At 31.4% G+C, this 12,587-nt stretch overlaps 1 protein-coding gene across 1 annotated transcript; it reads right to left on the bottom strand.

Moving 5' to 3' along the window:
* Positions 1 to 5,624: 5,624 nt before the first annotated feature.
* Positions 5,625 to 11,384, bottom strand: AdoR (Adenosine receptor). Its single transcript, XM_015936510.3, has 3 exons — positions 10,316 to 11,384; positions 9,027 to 9,244; positions 5,625 to 6,558 (listed from the first exon to the last, which is right to left on the bottom strand). Exons 1-3 carry the CDS (start codon positions 10,845 to 10,847, stop codon positions 5,755 to 5,757), a joined length of 1,554 nt encoding a protein of 517 aa, XP_015791996.1. The 5' UTR covers positions 10,848 to 11,384; the 3' UTR covers positions 5,625 to 5,754.
* Between the last annotated feature and the right edge of the window lie 1,203 nt (positions 11,385 to 12,587).

Raw genomic sequence — 12,587 nt, forward strand, 5'->3', positions numbered from 1 at the left:
TTAATTTTGATAATAGAATTCATTATCTTTAGAAAAAAAAGACTTTCTTCTTCTTCTTCTTCCTCTTTATCTGTCTCATTGATTCCTCCAATCTTCATGATTTCCTGAGAAGATAATGAAATTCAGTTAACATGGCTACTTTATCAGCTTACAGGGAAACATGTGAAAAGAGAGAAAATTCAGTCTCTTTTTTTCTGTATTATCAGGAGAGAAACATTGCTATTAAGTTCTGGAAATAAAAAAAGATAAGAGCTTCTATAAACTCTGAAACTGTTTCTTCCTCTTTTTAAGAGGATGATGGTGATGATGATCAGTGATGATCAAGGATGATCATGGATGATGAAAAACCCTATAAATGAGCATGAGCTGAATATCATGAACTAGATGATTGCAAGAATTAATGGTTTATCATTGATATAATTGAGGTGAAATAATGTTCATCTTTGAGAAGCAAATGAGTTTAGGATCAACTTTAATCATAATTTGTAGCTCAAATTGGATCAACTAGCCACTAACAATTCATATTAAACATGGACATTAGACAAGATTCAGGGAAAACAAAAGATTGAAATTGAATAAGATTCACATTTAGATGTTAATTTTGATTTTCATTGTTACTCCATTAAAGACGATAATCAGTAGATCAGTCAAATGGGATTTGCTGCAACACTTCACATCACAATCCTTTTGTTGAAAAATAGTTCAATCGACAGCTAAATCGACCTTTTCACCGAAAAAGTTCTTTATTGAGGTTCTTTTTTCATAAGCTAGTCTGCCTAATCAGGTGCATCTGAATCAGTGTATTTTGAGTTGACACTGAAGCTTGAGTGAAATCTGAAACATTGAATATCAATTGATTGTTCTGTAGATGCAAAATGATATTTTGGTTAAATTAAATTGCAATTGGTCATTAAGAGTAAGCTTTTTTGTCATGATAATCAATTGGCAGTCAATTGGACATGATTAGTGTTGTTTTGGATTTGGTGCTTTACTTGGTTCAGCCAGGTTATCAATTGAACTGTATTATTTGAGATTGTTACATTTATCATATTCAATTGAAAGTCACGGATAAAGGTTTTCAGTTGATTTTGTTTCAAACTGTATTTGTTGTTAGACTGTACATTATGTTGTTTCAGCTTTCTTGGCATTTAATGAGTTTTATTGATTTGCTTGTTAACAAGATCATTAATATTTTTGTTATACACCAATTATAATTACTGAATACTTGTAACTAAATCATTATTGCTGAACCAGTAGTTTTGTTTAGCTTATTATCAACTTGTTTGTATCATTAATTATTGTATTGCCAATTTATTGGTTATTGTTGGTGAATCAATTTTGTCTCAATATTTCAATTTGAAATAGCTTTTGCCATTTCAGTTGATTCAATTGAAGAGACAATTTGTATTTCAAATGATATCATTTTAAACTCAACCCATTTCGCGGGTAATTGATGGTAATTTTGCTTTTCAATTTTTCCTCTTTTTTTGCGGACCTCAGGGATTGTTGAGATTCAAGAATGGATCAACATTTGTAATAATGTAATGATAATGGTTTAAACTGGTGGAAATGGTTAAAACAGTTGATTTGAGGAAACATTTTTTTATATTTTATTATATTTTTGTGTGATTTTTTCTCCTTCCTTGCTTGTGTTGTTGGCTTTAGATTATGACAAGTTAATCTAATTTACCAGTTGGTTGAGTTTAGCTGTCACAAGACCTAATATTGCAACTAAATCATCCTAAATTACATCGATTTAAGTTAAATCAGATTAAGAGTAAATCAAGAAAAGATGGGAACCCAAAAACTGGACCAGAATTAGCAGAGATAAAAATAATAACATGAATAATATGAAACGATTAACAATTTTCGGTTCAACAAGAAAGTTGCTTCAATTGAAGGTGAACCAATGTATCAATTTTAATTGTTGTAAATATTACATTCTATCATTTCAATTGATTGATTAATGTTGTAGACACTCTTTCAATTCATAAATTGATAGTGTTGCTTGTAATAAGATCAAATCATGTTTACGGCAAAACTCAAAAGACAAACGAAGCTAACAATAAGAAAGATTCAGCCTTAAGATGGGAATATACGAGTCACTAAACATTTTTATCAATAATAATGAATACCTTGATTATTTTTGACACTAACAAATGAAAATCAAACTATTAGATGAAATCACCAGATGAATTGAACATTTAAAAGTAATTCAAAACACAAATAATAAACAAAAAAGTCAACAAACTAAATTGAAATGGGAAAAAAGGTGAACTCGGGAAAAGATATTCAAGCTTACAGTGTCTCCATCTAACGATTAGAGTTGTTATTGGAGTTAACTGTTTGTAACAATTGCGACATGAAATAAATATGATTATGATCATCCTAAATCAGTAGTTGATAATAGGGATTTTGGTCAATTACAAACAAATGTATTGCTGATAATTCAATGATATTTTGGGCTTTTTTTATTTCTTGTACCTGTTTGTGGCCATGTTTCAAGAATCGTTACAGATCTCAGATTCGAGTTATGAGCTTTCTCAGACTAAAGAATCATAAGTTCTAACCCTCTAGGTCATTTAAGGTCAATCCATTATTTGACCTCTAAATGACCTTAGAATATTTTGTGGAAAGTTGGTTGAAAAAGTTTTAAATTATTTTCAATGCAAATAATGATTTGAATTTGAAGCATAAGTATTAATACATGGAGAGAAACTTTTGTTCCTAAAATCACCACAATCCAATCAAAACTCAAACCACTCAAAAATCTTTGTCATTCAGCATTTTATTATTCTTTTATGAAATATTACTAGGAATGATGACCTTATTGTGAGTATTTATTGTTTAACCTTTCAACATATATTAATATCTTCAACTCTTGCCTCTTTAGATCAAATATCTGAGTGCTCTCAAACTACCTCGAGATGTTGAAAGGAAATTATACATAAAGGCATATCTTCGTTTAATGCTCAAGCTACATCCGGACAAGAATGAATCGAAAAGCGTAATGTTCGCAGGAATTTCATGCAAAGAAACAACCACTCTTCATTCTGTCATCATAAGCAATTATAGACGATATAATTCTCCTACAAAGAAATCGTTAAACATTATAACTCATAGTTCGGATGATGAAGATTTGGCCACAAATCCAGAACCGAATGCAAAAAGTCAGAAAGATAATAATCACCCAAACTAGATTCAGACTACAGTGACGATCCAGAATTTGACATTTATGCTGATCCATATGGTCCACGGAGATTATATGAAATCAAGCAACATTTTTTCCGATCAGTCAGTCACCTTTTTAATTCATCTCATGTTAATATACAGGGCTATTCAACCTCAATTATTTCACGTTTCATTCAATATCTTGCGGAGCAGCCATGCTAGGTTACTTATATTGTAAGGGTATGCTTCTGAGAATTAAAGAACAATTTTTTCGAAGTTTCAAGGTCATTTGAGGTCATTCATTTATTTGACTTTCAAACGACTCCTGAAGGTTATTTAGAAGTAGCCCATACTTTTATCGCTATAAGTCCATCTCTTCGAAGTATTAATAGCAACTGGTATGAAGATATCATTCTCAAATGATTTTTCGCAAGATTTGGAAGAACTTTTGTAAATTCTCAGAGAGGATTGTTGACTTTTTATGACAAACATTTTGCAGAGTGAAAAAATGCGAGCTACTCGAAAATAACCTTCAGAAGCAGTTTTAAGGTCAAATAAAAGAATGTCTCCAAATGACCTGGAAATTTGTTCTTTAATCCTTAGAAGCACACCTTTGAATATAAGTATCCTAGCATATCAGCTTCTCAAGATATTGAATGAAACGTGAAGTAATTGAGGCTGAATAGCCAACTATTACTAGGTGTTTATTCTTGTTGTTCTTAGCTGTGACTCTCATAGAAACCATTGTTTCTATCGATTTAGTTTTCATCCATTGGGTTTCAAGACAATCTTTTTTCTGACATTGTTTGTGTTTATGGTGGAACGATAATCATTGTTCATCATCATCATCAATCTTATTGTAATCTTGTCCTATCGAAACACAAAACAAGTTACTAGGATTGAATAATTTCACTAAACCTTTGTTTATTGTAATAACCATCAACAATATAGTCGCTAAGAATAGAGCACGAGAGGCACGTAAATACTGAGAAGTGTTGAAAGAATCGGCATACAGTAAAACCTCGCAAAGGTTGTACTCGCAAAGGTTGTGAGCGGTCCTGCCGCCTAGCGATATTGTTTGTGCAACTCTTTGAAATTATTAACATAATTGCATTGTAAAAGTGGGGAAAATCTTAAATCCCAAAGATGGCGTTGTTTAGTTTCATACAACCTTTGCGAGGTTTTACTGTATATGACATCGATTTTATTCTATGAGTGGCTAACAGAATGGAATAAGTTAATTGAAGAGAGAAATTAATTTTTTTTGTTTGTTGATAATTGTCCTTCCCATAAACTAACTGAAAATCTAAGCAATATTTCAATTGTTACCGTAAGATGCAACCTCTCATTGCCAACCACTCGATTTCGGTATAATTTCTAACGTCAAAAGGGTTTACAGGTCAAAGTTAATTCACAAAATTGATACAGAAAATATTGATATTACCAATTATTTAAAAAATGTTACATTACTTTATGGTATTGAAATACTAAACGATTGTTGGCAAGAAATTAAGCCACAAACTATCATTAATTGTTTTTCTAAAGCTGGTTTTCCATTAAAATAAATTTATTCCGCTATATGTCAACCATCAAAATACAACCTACACTGTACTCAAAGAGTAACAAGAGACTGCACGACGATGTAAAGGGTGTAAAATGAGTTAAGGGCTAATTTAACCTCTCGCTGATAGATGGCAATAAAAATGAAAGGCAAAGAGAGAGAGAGAAATTAAAAAGCAAATTAATCTCTTTAATTCAAAATTAATTTTTTATAATTTTTTCAAAATTGTCTTTCTTTTCCTAGCTTCTTTTAATGCCCTCTATCAGCGAGAGTTTAACTTAGCCCTTATCTCATTTCTCACCCTTTACCTCGTCGTGCTATCTCTTGCTCCTCTTTGACTGTACTGTACATGTATATATTGCTAGCTCCATCTCTCAAGGATATAAAAAGTTAAGCTATCGAAGTCAAGATTATCTTTCAGTCAATATTTGAAACGTGTAGTGGGTTAAATGGACATAAAAGGCTGATCTCCAATCATTCTTTATTGACTTTGAATTGCAATTGCAAATTAAGGTCACTTTTTCACAATCATGACATACACGATTCTACTGGAATTTATGAGCTGCTTGAATTTCGCTATTCAGATCATTATTATATCATTTCGCTATTATAATTATCAATCGAAACTTATCTTTGATTCGCCACCTTCTAACTGTAGTACAATTATTTATGCTAACGAAACTAGCGAAAGTTTCAGGATCCAAAGATTATAATCTCAACTATTAATACACCCTATAACAATCACGACCTTTAACTAGCTCTCCTTTGATCAATGTAAAGAAGCTGAATTTCTGAGTTGGTGGCCAGCTCTACTAACTAAAAGACGCTTTGAGCCCTGTAACACGCGGATATGATCATAAGTAATTTATTATTAATAGTTACGATATAATGGAAAAGCAAAATTAAGTCAGTTTTTAATGTTGAATAGGAAATGAGAAATAAACAAATTTATGTACAGAGTAGTGATGGTAATTACTGGTAATTGAAACAATGACAATTATTTAAGCAATCGGTAACCACAATTAATATCTATTTAAACTGTTAACCATTTCATGATCAGGCGTTGTATTAGATGTGTTTGTTGATTGAGCCCAAGATGCATTTTCATTGAAATGTCTCTCAATTGAATCTGAATGAAGATGAGGTGAAGATGAAGATCTCGGATAAACGGTAGTCGCCTGTTTAACCTGTTGATTAAGATGAACATGTTGAACCTGTTTCCCACTGACAGTAATCAACTCTAACCTTCGATGATCCCGTATCCCAGTGGGTTTAAATATACATCGGCAAAGAAGTAACTTCATCGATTCCCTAAAATCCTTCATATGGTAAGCATAAAGGATTGGATTAACAGCCGAGTTAAGGTGCGATAAAACAATAAAAGTATCAACCAGCCAAGCAGGTTGACGGAGGTTGAAAAAAGCCTCTAATGTATTATTTAAGTACAACGGGATCCAACAAAGCATAAAAAATACGACAATAATGGCCAACTTGCGAGCCTTCTTAACCTCTCGTCTATGATAACTAGTAGAAGTAACTTTACGTTGATCATAATGGTCAATCGATCCATTATTAACCATTGAATCACAATTGATTGGCAATTTACCAATCATCATTAAACAATTTTCAGATCGACAAGAGCCCGACTTGGTTGAACTCATTGAATTTGTATGATATTCATGTTGATGGTGACAATTGTGTGGACTGTGATGATGTTGATTATAAGAGCTGAAATGCTTGTGATTGTGATTATTGTTATAACCATTTAATAAATTATTACTCGATTTTCTTGATGAATTTTTATCAAACAAGGTTGATGTGTGAACCTAAAATGAATTGAAAAAACAATTAGTTGAATGAAATGTTGGTATAATGATTAGTTGATCATCTAAATACAATGTAAACAAAATGGCAACAAAAAAGGTTAAAAGTTAATCAAACAAAAGGCTTTTCTGGTTCAGCTTATCATTTTAGGTTTAAACCAGAAAAGTGTAAATCAATGTTAACCAGTTTTAACACAAAAGATTAATAAAATCCTATCAAAGGTTGATGTACTTTAAGATTAAGATGAAAATAAAGTTGACTTTACCCAAAAAAGAGCAGAAAATTGTTGAATATTTATCAAAATTTTGTAAAATTGAAATGACAGAAAATGGAGAATGAACTTTTGCTATTTTTAATATCATGAAACTCGAGTGAAATTGGAATGTTTATTGGGTTTTCTTAGAGTTCATTGAATAGACAAAGAACAAATTAATTTGATTATTAAATTACTTTTGGTGATTGATTGATTTAGTCCATAAGTTTCACTTGTATTTATACTTGAATGTTTCAATATCAATGAAAGTTATGAGTAAAGACGATAACTCAATAGATACAATATTTGATATTAACAATAAAATTGAAGGACAATCTAACATTGACCCTGAACATTTGATATCTCAAGAGATATTTCATGATAAGCTATTTCATGAGGCTTGTCAAAAGCAGACACCAAAACAGTTGGTGAATGGGGTGAAGTAAAAAAATGAGTTTAATCTTGAACAACTTTTCCTTTTTTTTCAATGGAATCAAAGTGAAACCAAGTTGACAGACATGATAATAAGTAAAAATATTAATAGTTTTATCGTGAATGTCTTGGAATAAAATGAAAGTTTTCAATTGAAATTGTGAACAAAAATGTCTCCAATTTCATTTGATATGAACCATGAAAAGGAAAGCAAAAGTAATTCAAGATTTGCATTCACAATTTCCTAAGTTAATACTGAATTCACTGAGCATTTCTTAATTTCATCCTTTGAATGATAACCAAGAAAATGATCATCTAAATGACGATCAAGTTCATCTTGAAAATTATGCCATCAACATGAAGGTCAAGAGATTTTCCTAAGAATCATATTTCCGAATCTTGAATCTTGACGTTAATATCAAGTTAGGAAACTGTTATTAAACCTGTGAATCAATTACTTCATGTAATATAAACGATGCAAGATCGTAAATGAGTTTTGCTTGAAACATTTTCTTCTCTTCCTTTTTCCTAACTTTTTATCATGTTAATACAATGTTCATAAAAGCTTTGAAATGTCCAGTTAGGACGAATCAATATCCGCTCACAAGTTAATGAAACTCATTGTTTACTTGATTTAATTGCAAACAAACAATGTTCAACATTTTCAGTTCACTTTCACAGAAACAAATTGCAAGCCTTTTAAGAAGGTTCAATCGATAATGTTGATCCAATGCTATCAAGTGTTCAAGGGTTGACACTTTGATAATCCTTTTGATACTCAATTATAAACTTTATTATCCAATTGGCCAACAATATCATTTATTATCTCAGTTTTACCTGGTAAAATCAGGAGTCAATTTAGTGGAGGAGTTTCAACTCCCAGCTTCAATTTGGGTTATTAAAAGTGCAATTATAACTGTCTGTTTCATTTTGTTTTTATTTGTGTCTTTCATCTGCTTTCAATCGCCATAATTGATCAACTATTAAAAGTGAATGAACAGTTGATGATATCATTGTTATTAGCTAATGTGACACAACAATGAGTAAATTGTTTACTTGCTTGTCATATTACTTGTTGCTCATCAAATTGTAATGAAAAGGACCCAAAAATTGATTACATTTTTTTTGTTTTCTTAATCAAACTGAGTACAAATGAGGAAAAGATAAATGTTTGATTATAAAATCGATCGGATAGAAACGTATAATAAAAGTAAATTGGTTGACCTTATAAATTATAAATCATTATTATTACATTGTATCTCTTATGCTCGTTATGGAAGAAGCTTTTGGCTGATTGTATTTAGTTGATGAGAAGAATCGTAATTATCATCATTTCATTTCAATTTACTATTCAATATTGAATGAAATCTATATTATACCAACTTCCTGTGGAATCTTTTTATCATCAGACATTTCATGATTATCATGTAAATCAATGAATAATGAAAGGATTGAGTCTAACTTTAAAGTTGCTCATGATTGTTACCAAGCTGGGAAAGGTGGTCAAACTGGGAAAAATACATGTTGAGGTGAAGTCAAAGATTTAGTTAACTCCTGCTGAGTTGATCAACTAAGGATTTTGATTGAATCTTGGACTGAATTTCAGATTAAAGTTCATCTATTGAGCAATTGGAGAGAAATGAGGATTTGTCTTTAACCAGATTCCAAGTCTAAAGCAACATTTACTTGGTCAACTCTTTCTGGTTAAATGTATATTTGGCTTTAAATTAATGGGTTTCATGTGTGATTTAGATGATCAATGATCATGTTTAAGATGATAATTACCACAACAAAATAGATTCGAAGGTAGGCAAAGAACATGATAAGTGCAGGAAAGACGATTGTGGCAAAGAATAGGAAAACCAGAAAATCATAATCCATAATTGAGACAAAAAAGCAATCCTTTGAAGGATGAGGTCCATTATTCCAGCCAAAAAGAGGAAGAAAGCCAACTAAAGCTCCAATTATCCAACAAGCTATTATTATGAATCGGGCTGCTGAACCTACAGAGAATTGAATGGAAATGAATTAATAGATTGACTTTCAATGTTCATCATGATTAAAGTGAAAGTAATTACAATCATCTAACACTAAATCAATCCATGTAAATATATAAATATATAATTGTATATTCGCCTTTTATATTTAACTTTACACTTCCATTGAAACAAAACCTTTTGGTAAACAAAGCGATAAAACAAGCAATTTGATGGCTTTTTATTTTACTTTGATGGTTAATTGAAACAAATTGCATTTCTCGATTGGTTGCTCATTAAATTAAGGTCAAACAATTTACCTTTTATTGGTAAATCTTTGGTTAAATGAAGACAAAAATTAAACTCTTACAGTCTGTGAACGATTAAACCAACAGAACCAAGAATAATTGTTTCCCTTTTGATCCTCTAATTAATATTGCTCGACTTTTTAATTAATTTATTATTAATTCAAGATTGGGCTGATCAACAATTGAAATTAACTTTCGATTAATCTGGCCTAATCAAGGTCTTAAAGTGTCTCAACATTTAATTTCAAAGCTTGGTTTCACGTTCAACTTACAGATCAAATAGTCTCTTTGATTGACAGTTAATTGAACAGTTAATTGTTTTTCGATCAAATTGTTTAATTCTAATTGTCATTTAGCTGATTAAATTGAACATTTAGCATGCATTTTGCATGCGATTGTATTAAATTATGAAACATTAATAGTCCAAGTTTGCAATACTTTTTGTTGGTAAAGATATGAAGTCAATTTTTATGATCTTTAATGATTATTATGAGTGAAACTGTTAACTGTTGCCTTGTAAATCATTAATTTAACGTTAATCTAATCAGAATTGTGTGATTTACAGGATTGGAAATGATTGAATTGCTCAAGTCATTAGAGTATAAATATTATTACAGTTAATTTACTAGCTAATTAGCCTTGAAAATGTTATCTATTTGCTTTCCTTTCGTTGCGAGTTTTGGCATGTTATTTTTGGATGAATGATGAATTAACCAAAAAGGTCGTTCGAGACTATTCGAGGTTCATCATGGTTCAATATTATTTGACATTAAGCTGACAATTGACTTACTTGACATTCGACTGTGATAGTTGAGAGGATAAAGAATAGCCCAGAGACGATCGAGTGAAACAGCAACAAGGTTGAGTATTGAAATGGTGCAAAGGACAACAAGTAAGGATAACATTGTGAGACAACCAGTGAAAGCATTGCGAGGTAAACCAATTCGTGTTGAGATGGCTGAAGGTACACCGACTAGACCGACCAGTAAGTCAGCCAAAGATAAGCTGACAATGTAAAAGTTGGTAACTTTACGAAGTCGACGATCTCTTATGAAGACAACAATGGCCAACAAATTACCAAAGAAGGCAACAATTGCAACCGCTATCTCAACAATGGTGTATCCAAGAGGTAACCGAAGTTGATTGGGATTACCAGTTGTACTGTCGATTATATATTGAGGTGCTAAATAGGGTTCAATGTGGTGATGGTATGAAGTCGATAAAGGTGATGAGGTCGATATTAATGTTGAGTTTGGTGTTACTCCGGTTAAACCAGCAACAGAGGCAACTAAAGTTGCTCCAGTTAAACCTAGATCACCCATGAACAATGTTAATCCATGAATCTTAACACTTAATATGTATACACTTTGATTGTTGATTCACTGGTAAATGATTAAATCATTTTAAATTGCATTGCATTTCCTTTTGTTAACACTGAAGTCAATGTTGAATAAGCGATATCATGAGGTCAATATTGAGTATTCAATCATTACTGGATCAACAATTTGTCACTTTGTTGATGGGAAAGTTGGTTAATTTGATTTAATTGTTTGGATTCATTCAAGATTTAATTCAATTTATTGATTTGTATTGAGTTTGGCGAATAAAAAGTTGGTGTAAAATAAAATGTTCAAAATCGAGTCTATCACAGAGTAAATAGATTAACTGTTTTGTTGTTGACACTTAATTTTGAGTTGATTTTAGTTGCTGGTTAATTTAATGTTTACATGGTTTGCTGATGAAATCAGATTGAAAGTAGGATGGGAAATGAACAGGGTGAAGTTTCAAGTGAAGTGATGAAGAGGAACACAGAATCAACTTATGAGACTGACTTGTATTACCAGTGAGAGATGAACACTGAAAGACTGGGAAAGATGATGATGTTGGTGGAGATGTCAATGTAGATGGTTAATTGCTATTGACTCACACATTGAAATTACAAGGCGCCTTCACTTGATTTGCTGTGAGTTTAATTGTTATGGGAATACAATTTACTTTTCATCAATTTTATCATTGATTTACAGTCCCAACTACACATACAATTAGGTTTGTAATAAAGTTGACGGTTACATTGGGATCATTATTTGATGGTTAAAATGTGCTTTACAGAGGAAGGTTCAAATTTTGTTTACATCAAAATGCGAATCCATTTTTGTCTCATATTTCATCTCATATTGTTTCATCTTACAATCACTTTCAAATGATTGGTTAACTATTCAATTAAGTTATTCATTAAAAGGAGTTCAAATAGTCCTGATTTCTCAACTTCAATAATCATGTAACGACAATCAATCAGAATCTCTAGACTTTTTAGGATTCGCAGATGAACATTATGTTTGCATTAACTTCAGTATTTTACATGTTAATCGTTCGGACACGGATAGTCTAGATATCGTCATGGGTAGTTTTCAGGTTTGTGAGTTTGGGTTACCTTGAAGTATATAATCATGTTGTCATCAATTAATTCTTGCCTGGAGCTTCTAAAAGAGGGTTTATTTCTTGTCCGAGGACACTTTGATCACCCTTCTTAGCAACTCTTTCAATATTATACTGTAGCTATTAACTTTGTGTTACGTGATTAAATGCAGATGTAATCATCAGTTCATTGAAACCACAATGTAATAACATTGTTAGACAAATTATTTCCAATCAATCTTCGGATTGCTATCGAGTTTAACTATTGTTGTCCTTTGATTAGATCAAGACAGTTGTTCTGAGCAATTGTATAATCGACTAAAGAGACTGACTAAGCATTCTCATGCTCTTTCTTGCAAGAAATGTTTCTAGAGAGATTGAAAGGGACTCAAATGCATGTATACATCAAACTAATCTGGTAAAGTGTAACATTAGAACGGAATATGGGACAATTTAAATCCTGTAAAACCTAAATAGAGCTTTAATAAGAGCTAAGATCCGAAATAGTCAAGCAGCTAATTAGTTTAGGCAACTAATTGTATGTTAAGCATAGATCGATGCAATCTGTTTGAACTGGTCAGTAAAACCTAATGTTTTCATTTGCAAGTCAATTTGATCCATTTGCCTAATTTGTTGAATGGTTTAAC

Source organism: Tetranychus urticae, chromosome 1 (assembly GCF_039701765.1).
Source record: "Tetranychus urticae isolate SD_2017Ah chromosome 1, NJAU_TeUrti_SD_1.0, whole genome shotgun sequence".
NCBI lineage: Eukaryota > Metazoa > Arthropoda > Arachnida > Trombidiformes > Tetranychidae > Tetranychus > Tetranychus urticae.

Coding starts and splice junctions, on each gene's coding strand:
- AdoR (XM_015936510.3), bottom strand. CDS start 10,847: ATGGGTGATCTAGGTTTAACTGGAGCAACTTTAGTTGCCTCTGTTGCT. Junction 9,245..10,315: donor CTATCACAGTCGAATGTCAA/GTAAGTCAATTG, acceptor AATTCTCTGTAG/GTTCAGCAGCCCGATTCATA. Junction 6,559..9,026: donor TTCGAATCTATTTTGTTGTG/GTAATTATCATC, acceptor AATTCATTTTAG/GTTCACACATCAACCTTGTT.